Below are 12,144 nucleotides of genomic sequence, written 5' to 3'. Positions count from 1 at the left end.
TAGTGTCCGGAAAGTGATAAGAGATGCTAACATAATACGTTTCACAACTGTAAATGTGTCATCTAATGCATCTAAATACAACTGTGTTTCACTCCTGGCTGCCTGGTTATACACACAAATACTCACACACGCCCACACATGCACACAAGCGTGACCCTGCATGGCTAACACTCTCTGTGATAACAGCAGAGTACATTGAGCTTGAATCTTCATAGGATCATTAGTGGAAGCAGCATATCCTGTAGGAATTATCAGCAAAAACATACATATATAAGAAGTGTGAAAGTGAAGGTGTGAGGGAATGTGTAAAAAGAGCTAATGAACAGTTATGCAATGCGGCTGACAGATTACGAGGCTGACTAAGGACCTGACATTGTTACATAATGCTCCAGACAGTAATCCATAAAGGGACCTGGCCGGCATGCAGCACAAAGCCTTAACCTGTCCTGGACATTGCAAGTGATGGCAGAAGCGCTGTCTCTCAAAGGGATATTAGAAATATTTATTTTAATATTGGCTATATATTTTAACATATTTCCAATATGTTTCACTTTCTTTTACAGATGGTGACACAGGATTCATGTATCCCATTAAAGACCTGCTTACACCAGAAAGGGGCACAGAAAAATTTATCCATGTATTGGGTTGCAGGCTAACGCTAGAATGCTAGCAAACCGAGACATGCTCCTGCTGGACAGTCAGCCTGCCAAGTTTCTTTCTTTTTTCTCTGTATCATATAATTTACGCTCCCTGACTTTTCTTCACAGATTTTTATTTTAAAAAAGTTTTATTGAAGCTAAGGTACTTGATTACTCCTTTCAAACAATTACGCTAGTTAGCAAGCTTGCTAGTTTGGTCAATAACGTAACATTAAAGGTGCGATATGAAAGAATTTGCCACCTTGAATTCATATTCCCAACAAATAAGGGCAGCATATCACCGGAGTAACTGCTAACTGCTGCTGAATTGTATTCTGTTTATGCATCTATGACTGTAGCTAATGTTAGCTTGTTGGCTCAGTTAGCCATGCAGCTTTTCGGACTGCCAGAAAAATTGGTGTTTACGCCACTACCACAGGAGCTTTGAATTACTGGGAGGAAGAGATTTTCAGGCCAGGGGCTAGCTGGTTAGCAATCTAACTCCAGTAGATACCCCTTCAGCACAATACATAGATGTCTTTGACAAAACATTCTTCACATTCTATTGATAATGTTGGCTCAGTTTTTGTTCACTATCTGACTATCACCCCTTGAGGTACAACCTGGCTAGGGGCTAGCTGGCTAGCATGCTAACTTCAAAAGATATAGATATCTCTGCAACACAATACATGGACGTCTTTGACATAACATCAAGACTGTTATTTCTTCACATTTTGTTGATAATGTTATATATTTTTTGAATGTTTTAATATAAAATTCCTACATATTGCACTTTAAAGTTAACTTTTTTTTATTCAAAAGGCAAACATCACCATCAGCTCCTGTCTCATAACAGTCTAAATACCATTCCTTTTTTGCGGAGCAGGTTAGGCTACATTACAGAGGAGGTTAAATAACAGGATGGTGCAACACAGATAATTAGCCATGATAGCTTCCTCTATTCTGGACTCCTCTGCCTTCTGTTCCAGTCAGCACTATCATGACAGCTCGCTATTGGGCAGTTGCGAGAATATACACGTCAGAGGTTACTTAAATTGATCTCATCATTTTTGTTGTTTTGAAAGCTGGTGTGACCTGACCTGAAGTATTCATTCACTCGCTAATCTACAACACCCTTATCGTATACACAGGAGGCTTTTACAAGGCAATATTCAAAGCAGCGCAGCCTTACATGAGGACACTGCCACAGTGCAACATGCCTGCAGAGAACATAATACATGTAAATCCTGCACACATGTTGAGGAATCTAATCCCAGCACGATGCATGACAAATTCAGGCCCTCAGATTTCCCTGGCAGAGAGCACCAGCTCAACCAAGCTGGATCGATTTCAATCGGCGGCTTACCAAAATGATGTGGCTGCCACCGGACTGGCGTGATGGGGCTAAAAATAACCCCGGCCGACCCCGAGGCTCTGATGTGGCCACGTACCCTCTGGTGTGTCTGGTTTTATGTGTCCCCAATGAAACCCATCAAATTACAGATGCAAACGCAGCCGGACCCCTCATCAAAACTATTTCAGCTCGCTGACACAGTTTGCTAAGGCAGTAATTAGAGCAAAGGAAAATGGGAGGCATCCCAGGCACGCGGAGAAAAAAGAGAGAGACCGGGCAAAAATGAAGAAAAAGAGGAGAGCGAGAGGGGAGGGTGGACAGTGACAGCTCATCAGTGGGCCACAAGCCATTTTTCTTTCGCTCTCCCTGCTCCCGCCCTTTGTCGTTTCCTCTACATCCACGGATCAAAGGATTGGTGGACATAAATAAAAGCCCTGATGATGATTTCCCATGAGAGCTGTGAACAACTGCATAGCACGCGTTCATACGAAGCCACAGCAAAACAGCTGTCTGTGCTTCTGCTGTCAGCACGCCTGGTTGGCCAACTGCCTGACTGCCTCACTTGCTCCTCAACTGGTTCACACCACCAAGAGAGAGAAAAAAAAATTACAACCATGAATACTTCAGAGCTCGACTGGTCCTTGTTCGGAGCAAAGTCTGGTAAAACAACGTAGCATCATGGCAGTATGTGAGATTGTCACAAAATATAATCTGCAGGGTTTGTGTACATGGACACAGATTCAAGCACCTTGGTTTTTTTTTTTTAATTTGTGAAAGAGTCATCAAATTTAAAGGGGCTCTGTGGAATTTATATGCTGTGCTGGAAGCTGGTTCAGCAGCATGAAACAACTTAAACTAAAATGGCACTCAGTAGAGCGCATACCTCCGCCAAGGCCCACAAGTCCCCTTTAATTCAATCAAGCCTAATCCAACATCAAATGAAAGATTTTCACTCATAGATACCAGCCACCTTAATACGCCAGATAGATTTTCTTCATCAAGATCCATGCATTATTCCCTGAGAAATTAACAAGAATGTTGAAAAAGGCCTTATCTCGTCATGTTAAAGAAATCTGTCAATTTATCTGGATCATCACCAAAAGTTACTGGGCTCTATTGTGGGCTGAGACCCATCCTCCATTCAAGTTTTATGGAAATATGTTCAGTAGTTCTTCTGTAATCCTGCTCACAAACCAACAACAGCATTATTTAGTGTCAACCTGCACTATTATGTTTATTCACAGTAGCAGTGGTAGTTGTTTTGTGTAGCTGCGCCTCTTTAAGGACAGACAAAGTGAAAGAAGAGCGTTGATGATTATTATTTTTATCCACTCATATGTATCTTTCTCACATCCAGGATCATGTGATTGCTGTCCCAGCATGCAGTGGATGAAAGGCAGTAAACACCCCCGGGGACAGGACGCCGATCTATCACGGGACTGACACTCGATATCATTCCAGCCGCTACACCTTCGCTCCATCCCCTCCATCATCCACAGTCACATATAGGACATACCATACCGAGGGCTATCCCGAATATTATTTTGGTACACCTGTTGCATCTGCTTACGGTGTGGAATGGAGAGTACGGACTGTTTTTCATACCTTTCAGTGCGATGCAGAGTTCCCTCCTGAGCTACGAGGAGTGTGACTTCATGTGAAGTGACACTCCATGCAAAAGTGCAAATGAGGATAGACTGGTGTTAGGGGACAAAACTCATTCAAGCACATAACTGCACACAAGTGTATCCAACTCACCTAGGCTGATTTGTTTAGACGGATATGCAGGAAATGAATGATAAATGCTGGCGAGCTTTACATGGAAATGTACAGGAGATAAGGCTTTTTGAAAGAACTCTAGAGTACAATTTAAAAAAGCTTTGCCTCAAAGATCTACAACAATTACTAATAACAACTTCATGGGCCTCTAAAAATAGGCCTGTGACCACAGAATGATCATGTAGGAGAGGTGGAAGGTTCTTCTGCAGGGAATAGGCTGTCGCTTACACATTTCCTTTGAAGCCCTTAAAGCATTGAACTCTTTGTCATTCATGCAAATGTTTTTTTATAAGATAAAAGCAGACCAGCCCTTGAGGTTCTTCTATATGCTCAAACAAGATCTGCATTTTCATAGTAGTATATCCCTCAAAATGCAAATTGTGTTTTAGTGTCTGAGAGCAAACTGTTGTTACCTTTGTCAATATCATGAAGCCATGCACACATGTATTCCTAGCAGGTATTTTCTCAACATGATAGAGTGACAATGCTCCAGAAATATAAAGCAGTGTAAATTATCATACAGAGCATGTGAATACAGAGCATCACTGCAGGTTAGCCCACGGTCTGTTACTCTGCTCTCATATGCAGTCCGTGTGTGTATGTGTGTGTGTGTGTGTGCGTGTGCACATTTACATAACTTTGCAGTCGGCAGGCCTATAGCAAGATAAGGTTCCCTGGAACTCTCTGATGCTTCTGTTTGGTTAGTGGTCACATACATAAACACACACGCACACACACATGCACACACACACACACACACACACACACATACAGGTTATCAGAGGCAGCAGAAGATAAAAAGTGGAAAGTTCAAGGAGAGCCAAGGTCATGTCAGATGTGTAACAGCACAACTGGAAAATTGACCTTCTGAAATGGGACAGCTGGCCCCAGAAACCTGATTGTGTTCACGTGCTATTCTTGTTAGTGTGCTATTTTGTTTTCATCCTCGCATCCATGCATGACACCGTGTCCTCGTTGTATCATTATTATGTATCATCCTTCAAATAGCGCTCTCGTGTAATGTAGCGGATTGCAGTGTCATCCTCGGACACTGCAGCAACATGAACCGTCTCCTGTGTTCTGGGTGCTGATGTTTGGGGGGTCTTCTAGAATCTACTTGTGTTATTCTCATTAAAGGATGAGTGACCAAAAATAAAAATGATCTATCTATTTATAATTAACATTATCTACTCACTCTATGACTTTCCACTGGCATAAAAGTGAGTAGATAATGACTGAATTTTCATTTTTGGGTGAACTTATCCTTTAAAGGTGCACTATGTAGTCTTGGGGAAGACATTTTAATCAGAAGAGAAAGATCTATTTTGAAACAAACTCTCTTCGTTTTCATGACTGAACAAACTGACCTTAAAGGACAACACAATCTGTTTCACTTTGTTTATATGTGGCGGACCCTGCCACCTTTCTTGCTTCAAACAGTGATCTGTGGACCTTATTTTCCTCTGAGAACAGCTTGTTTATTCAGTTATGGGAGAAAAAAAACAATGTCTCTGAGTTGTTATTATAACCTCATTAATATTGTAAATTTTAAAAGTCTGAGTTTGAATTTCTTCTCCAAAACTACGTAGATCCCTTTTAAGTTATTGTTTTAGACTGGTCTTATTTAGCTTATTTGTATGCAATTCATTCATTCACCAAACTATCATTAGTATAATATTATTATTAATTGTTTTAAACACTGATTTTGAGATGTTTTGTGTCATTATTTATACGTTGCTTGTTTGTAACTCATTGTAATTGAGAGTTTTTTAACCTCGATGAGACTTAACTAAAACTTAAACAGCAATATATAACCAAATGCCATCTCCACTGCATGTAGACTCTTATGACAACAATAACATTCAAACTGCTCATCAAGTGTTGCCAGTGCTGGAGGGCAGCACACTGGAAGGTAAACAAAAGGTAAACAAATAACACGTGAGTTTTTGACACCACTGAAAACAACCTGAAAGATGTAATCAGTATTTGAAGGTGAATTACTGTAAAAACTAAACTTTCCCCTCCAAACACAGACTGTGTGTCCGTCTCTGACTGCAGAGCTGCGGAGGAGGAGGAGGAGGGCAGAGGACGTCTCAGAATTGCCGCCACGTGCGCTCAAATGCCTGCTTTATTATAAAAACTTTCTCCTGATTGGTCCAGATACGAAACACGGTATTTATATACGACATCTAATTGGTCGTCGCCTCCGAGTCGATAGTGAACGTAGCGCAAAGCTTCCAGACAGGGATTCTTGGGCGTCTCGTACTATGAGAAAGTAGTGCGCGGGGGGAAAGCGGTTATTTAAATAATATAACGGAGTGAAAGTGTTGGGAAATCACAAAACGTGCCAGGCGGATTATTATAAGCGTGTTTGTGGTGAAAATTGACGAATTGACGCTGTATTTGAGCGAACGTGTCGACTTGTATTGGTGGCGGAGGGATATCACCGTCCCACTGCGCGTCAAAATATTGGCTTGTGGAGACCGCGCCAAAGCTCAGACAGCGGCCACTCTTCAGGATATCAACACACTGCGGAGGGCATTTAAACGCACTCTACACTCGATACGACGACCATACGCATCGGAGCCTTCGGGTGTTTTATCTATCACTTCAGAGGACTGCCTTTTCTTGTTCGTCTGTTTTCTTTTTTTTTTTTGATTCGACGCACCGACGCCAGATTTCCATGCCGGTTTTCGGGAGACGGTGTACGACTTCACGGTCGTGACACGACACTTCGACGGGGTGCGGTGCGGTGCGGTGCGGCGGAGTTGGCGCACTGCTGGACTGGGATATATATATATATACTCGCTCGGAGCCAAGACGGTCTGCACCACCACCATTTCTGCTGCGCCCGAACCCACTTTCTCCACCGACTACATCGCCTCTTCTGACTCTCAGCGGGTGAATTGGGATCGTCTGCGCCGGCTTTTCAGCGTGAATATGTTGCTGTCAAAGTTCGGTTCATTTTCGCACATTTGCAATCCTTCAAGCATGGACCACCTACCAGTGAAAATACAGCTCCAGCCAGGTAGGTGAACCACCACCTTCAGCCTTTTTTAAATGGATTTCAGACACATTTTTTTACTCTTTTACTTGGTAAATATAGAGTTACTGCTGATTCTAGCTAGTAAACGATAGCTAACAACTTGAGCTGTGGTTTGTTGTGGGGGATATCACGCTTATTTTAACATTTTTTCCCCACGTTTACAGTCAAAGTGGAGAAAGAGCCCTTCGAGAAGGTCTACCAAGTGGGCTCCGTGCTGGGCAGCGGAGGGTTCGGAACAGTGTACGCCGGCAGCCGGATCTCTGATGGCGCACCGGTAAGGCTGCTGACTGGGGCTGACGGGGTTTATGTTTTGATCCCTCCATGTGCCGCCATCGTCCTTTTTTTAAATGTAATGTTATATAGCTACACTGGGAGCATTTGTTTACTGTTATTTCTCCTCTGTGTTATTCCAGGTTGCTGTGAAGCACGTCGCGAAGGAGAGGGTGACCGAGTGGGGCTCAATTGTAAGTAGTCATACCTCCCGATGTGGTTTGTTTTGGTTCCCCCTCCTCCTCCTCCTCCTCCCGCCTGCTCCCGGGGTGGTGGTGGTGGTGTTAACACAAGAATAGCCGCGCTTCACCTCCAACACATCTGATTTAACCCTGTGTTTATTTTTATTTATTTGACAGGCTGGATCTATGGTGCCTTTGGAGATCTTGCTGCTGAAGAAGGTGAGCTCGTCGTTTCGCGGAGTTATCAAACTGCTGGACTATTACGAGCGCGCGGACGGCTGGCTCATCGTCATGGAGAGGCCGGAGCTCGTCAAGGACCTTTTCGACTTCATCACCGAGAAGGGCGCGCTGGACGAGGACACGGCGCGGGGCTTTTTCCGCCAGGTTTTGGAGGCGGTCAGACACTGCTACAGCTGCGGGGTAGTGCACAGGGACATCAAAGATGAAAACCTGCTTGTGGATCTACGCACCGGGGAGCTCAAGCTTATTGACTTTGGCTCAGGGGCGATTCTCAAGGACACAGTCTACACCGATTTCGATGGTAAGCAGCCGGCCCCCACTACCCTCCTTATTTCTGCATTGATCGCTGTTATAAGACGTTACAGAGCTGGATGTGTGATTTTTATGAATACATGTCCGTGTGGGCTCGGCTGTGTTTGCCCTTGATGCTCCTGCTGTTGCTATATTCAGATATGGAGGCGTTCACGAGGCTGTGACGCAGTGGTCTGTTTTTGGTGGAGGGTTTTCCTCGCCCGGGGGTCTCGCGGATCATTATTATTATTATTATGACGGATGTAAAGCATCCACTGTCTGATCACGCGCGTGTTATTTCTTCACAGACATGACTCACTGCTTATCTTTTTATTTTTATTTTTATTATATATAAATATATCTGTGATTCATCCCCTGGTCTCGTGAGATGCAATGTGTCTTTTATGTTTCCGGGTGTTATTTTGTTAGTAAAGCTTGACTCACAGGCGCAGTTTGTGGGTATTAGGTCAGTGCCACGTAACATCTGTTTGTTGTGAAACCCGAGTCGGCGGTTCACGTGATGGGCTCACATTGCTTTTTTTGTGTGTGTGTGTTTGGTATCCAAGTTCCTCCTTCCAGGAGGGAGGGGGGAGGAGAAGAAAAGGAGGGAGGGAGGAGAGGGAGGCAGGTCACCCAGTTTGTGGCTAAAGGAAGATGGAAAGCATTTCTACCATGACTCAGCCATTTTAGACACAGACATTAATTATTTTCAGTTTTTTTTTCTCCGTGCTGTTCTCATATTTTGAACACTGCCTCCTGTATTCTTGTAATATTACACCTTTTTAAAAAGCAGATCATTTCCCCACACGTTCATCACTCATCCCCCTCTTCTCTCCATCCTCTGTCTTCAGGTACACGAGTATACAGCCCACCAGAGTGGATCCGCTACCATAGATACCACGGGCGTTCGGCGACGGTGTGGTCGCTAGGCGTGCTGCTCTACGACATGGTGTGTGGAGACATCCCCTTTGAGCAAGATGAGGAGATCCTCAGGGGCAGACTGTACTTCAGGAGGAGGATTTCAGCCGGTAAGTCAACCACAACAACACACATGATGCATGAGTTGACTCTGTTGCCCTCTAGCCACTGTAGCTGGTACAGCCCCAGAATCCGCCCTCCCGGTTTGACTCCACATGAGTCAGTTTGCATCAGAGTGAGATGTCACAGTCACAGCGGATCACCTGCTGAAATGACTGGTGGAAAGATTTCTCAAAGATAACAAAAGTTATGATTTCTTTCAATACACTCTGTGTTACCCTGGAGAGGTAGCTCAGTAAAAGGATGTGTGCTCTCATTTTATTGGCTGCCTGTGCCGCCTACACATGATGATAGATCCATACAAACTGAGTCACATACAGTAGAGACAGACTCCCTCTTGATAATATCCGTCTTTGAGTTCAGACCCTCTTATCCTCAACGTTGCCTCTGTTTCCTCCTCCAGAGTGCCAGCAGCTGATCAAATGGTGCCTGGCCCTGCGGCCCTCAGACCGACCCACCCTGGAGCAGATCTGCGACCACCCCTGGATGAGGGCGACGACGACGGAGTCGCCCAAGTCGCCAGAGGAGCCGGTCGCCGGTGACATCCGCCTCAGGACCATCGACACAGACTCTTCGTCAAGCACAAGCTCGAGCAAGGAGAGTCTCTGAGGATGGCTCTGATAGACTGAAAAGACTTTCTGGGGAAAGAAGGGGTTTGGATGGAGGGAGTGATATGGACTCAAGGCCAGCAGCCTGTAGCCCAACTGGCCCGTCAGTGGCCAGGTGCTTCACTCAGCTGGTCCAGCTCGAAAAATGTACTTTAATTTTCCTCTTTTGTAGGGAATTTCTAATTTATTACCATTTGTTCTTCCTTATCTTACTTTCCCCCCATCCCCTCTTTTTTTCTTTCAGTTGATTATACTTGTTTCCTAATCGGGAACATTTTTCTGTTTGGGCGGTCTTACCAGCACTATTTATTCTCCCCCTCCCCCCTTTTTAACTTTATTTCACTCGTTTTGTTACTAGGCTGGTATATGCAGCTGGCAAGGCCCTCCTATTCAGACATGGCTGCTCTCATAGAGCTTGGAGAAAACCTTTTTATTTAAATGTTTTAATTTTGATTTTGTAGTGCCTTTTTTTGGAAAGCTGCTTTTCTGGGGGCTTTCGTCAACAACTCTGTTTTTTGGATTTGCCCGTGGCCTGGTGGCTAAGTTGCCTATGCTGTGATGGACGTGGTGGGGTTTAGGCTATTTTTTTTAAAAATTATTATTATTATTATTTTGTAACCCCTCCTCTCCATCACTGTAAGCCAACCAGCCTCCAGCCAAGAGGTTAGGATAGCATTAGATAGGAGAGAAAGAGGTGGGGGCTCTTCCTGACAATGGAATACTTGAAAAACACTTGACTCAACTCTGTGTCGCTCTCTTTAACGCTGCTCACTCACTCTATAGCCTGAACAGGTGTTTGGAAACTGGATCCTGTCTTTTCTGAATGTCTACAAAATGTCAACACACACACACCTCCTCCCCCCCACACCTTTTTCTCCCTCGCTCCTCCTCCCCCCAATGACTGTTGCAGGGTGTGTGGCCCTCTTGACGTATCGTTTCTTTTTTTCTTTTTCTTTTTTGCCTCCCGCCATCTCACTGCTTGACACTACATAGCCCCCGCCCCTGGCCTCCCTCAGGGTTTGGGGTGTGAAATGCACAATCAATGCAATATTCATGGACTCAACTATGTTTTTTTTTTTCAACAAATATTGTACAGCGTGTATTTTTTTCTCTTTTTGTGTGTACTTTTTTTTTCTCCCCATTTGCTTTTAATTTATTTGTAAACATGTAGACATTCCACACTCTGTGGCTATTTATTTATTTATTTTCTATGCTTAAAAGCCCCCCCACCCCTAAAAATTTGCATATCCTTCTTGGTCTTTGGTTTGCATTCCTATAACTTATTTTTACATTTCGACATGATTTTTTTTTTTTTTTTTTTGAGATGTGGAGGATGCACTGAAGCAGTTGTCGATGTAAAAGAGAATAAAAACAAGTTTACTTAAATTTGAAAAGAGCATTTGAATGTTATTTAACTACTTTAAAAAAGAAAAAAAGTCTGTTGGTAATGTTGAATGGCTAAGTATCAGAGAAATCCATCTGGTTTCTGTACTGTCGAGATTAATTTGAGTTCTATGGAAAGCTAAACAACGGGTGGAACAGCTTTCGTAGTTGTCACATAGCCTCATAATGGAGACCTTTCAGTTTAGCTGTGTGACTTGTGGCTGTGAAGGATGGATATTGCTATTTTTTGATACAAAAGTTTCAATTAAACTCCCATTTTTATGTACAGAAACAAGTCTGGTGTGTTGATCATTTCGAACATGGTGTGTCTTTAAGTTACTGATGCAAATATAACATGCTTACCTACAGATACTGCACGACACATAAGCACTTTGTATGCACGTTAATTAAACCCCCAGCCAATATTCTCCATCTACTTGACAGCACTCCCTCGGGAGGCTGATATACACGTCCGAAAATGGCGTGTGGTTCATTAATGCTGCCTATAGTAATAATAGCAACATTGTTACACGTGACACGACTGACGACGTGGCTGAGGGGAAACATCACAGGAGCCATAAACTGGATGACAACCTGCAGCGACCGCGGGGCTAATAAGAGGCAGATGTGTCTCGAAAGCCGAGGGGAGGAGAGGGAATGATGCCGGCATGAGAGAGGAGAGGGGATGTTATACATCGTCACACACATGCATCTTCTAAAACACAACCAATTGCTTCACCATGTTTTGCCTCCTGCTTGCCTACTTACTTATGATGCAGCAAGGCCTAATGACATGGTGTGTCTGTGCAGTGTTTATGTGTGTGAGGGGTTTCCAGGAAGCAGGAGTGAGTGTTAATAGGAAAGAGTGTGTTTTTTTCTGGGGAGGTGCTGCCCCCTCTGGTGAGTCAGTGCCATTAGCTATCACCTGCACCTCTGATTAAAGGTTGAAAGGAATTGATAATGATTCCCTCTGCAAGTCCTTTGTCGTGATTATGTGTAGCCTGTAATGTTGAATGTGTAAAATGACATGTTTTTTATCTCGAAGATAGACAGACTGATAGAAATAAAGGGATTATTTAGGATGACAGAAACCACCCATGAGAACCACACTTCATTTTCAGACATCTTGCCTAAAATCCTCATCCCTGTGTAAAAAAACAGAAGAGGTTGTATCAATAGCTCATCCCAACGCCTACACGTGTTCGACTGTACTTGAGTGGCTGCTTCCAACTCGACCAGAGTGGAGACATATGGGCACTTGAAGTCTTCGTAAGACATCTGGTCCCTAAATCTTCTCCGGGATCTAATTTATGAT

The 12,144-nt window shown here is 43.7% G+C and overlaps 1 protein-coding gene across 1 annotated transcript; it reads left to right on the top strand.

Moving 5' to 3' along the window:
* Positions 1–6,266: 6,266 nt before the first annotated feature.
* Positions 6,267–11,124, top strand: LOC141008350 (serine/threonine-protein kinase pim-3-like). Its single transcript, XM_073480669.1, has 6 exons — positions 6,267–6,799; positions 6,982–7,091; positions 7,231–7,281; positions 7,447–7,810; positions 8,652–8,828; positions 9,242–11,124. Exons 1-6 carry the CDS (start codon positions 6,712–6,714, stop codon positions 9,445–9,447), a joined length of 996 nt encoding a protein of 331 aa, XP_073336770.1. The 5' UTR covers positions 6,267–6,711; the 3' UTR covers positions 9,448–11,124.
* Positions 11,125–12,144: the final 1,020 nt, after the last annotated feature.

Source organism: Pagrus major, chromosome 14 (assembly GCF_040436345.1).
Source record: "Pagrus major chromosome 14, Pma_NU_1.0".
NCBI lineage: Eukaryota > Metazoa > Chordata > Actinopteri > Spariformes > Sparidae > Pagrus > Pagrus major.
Note: the sequence above shows the minus strand (reverse complement) of the source record. Positions and strands in the feature narration are given on the sequence as shown.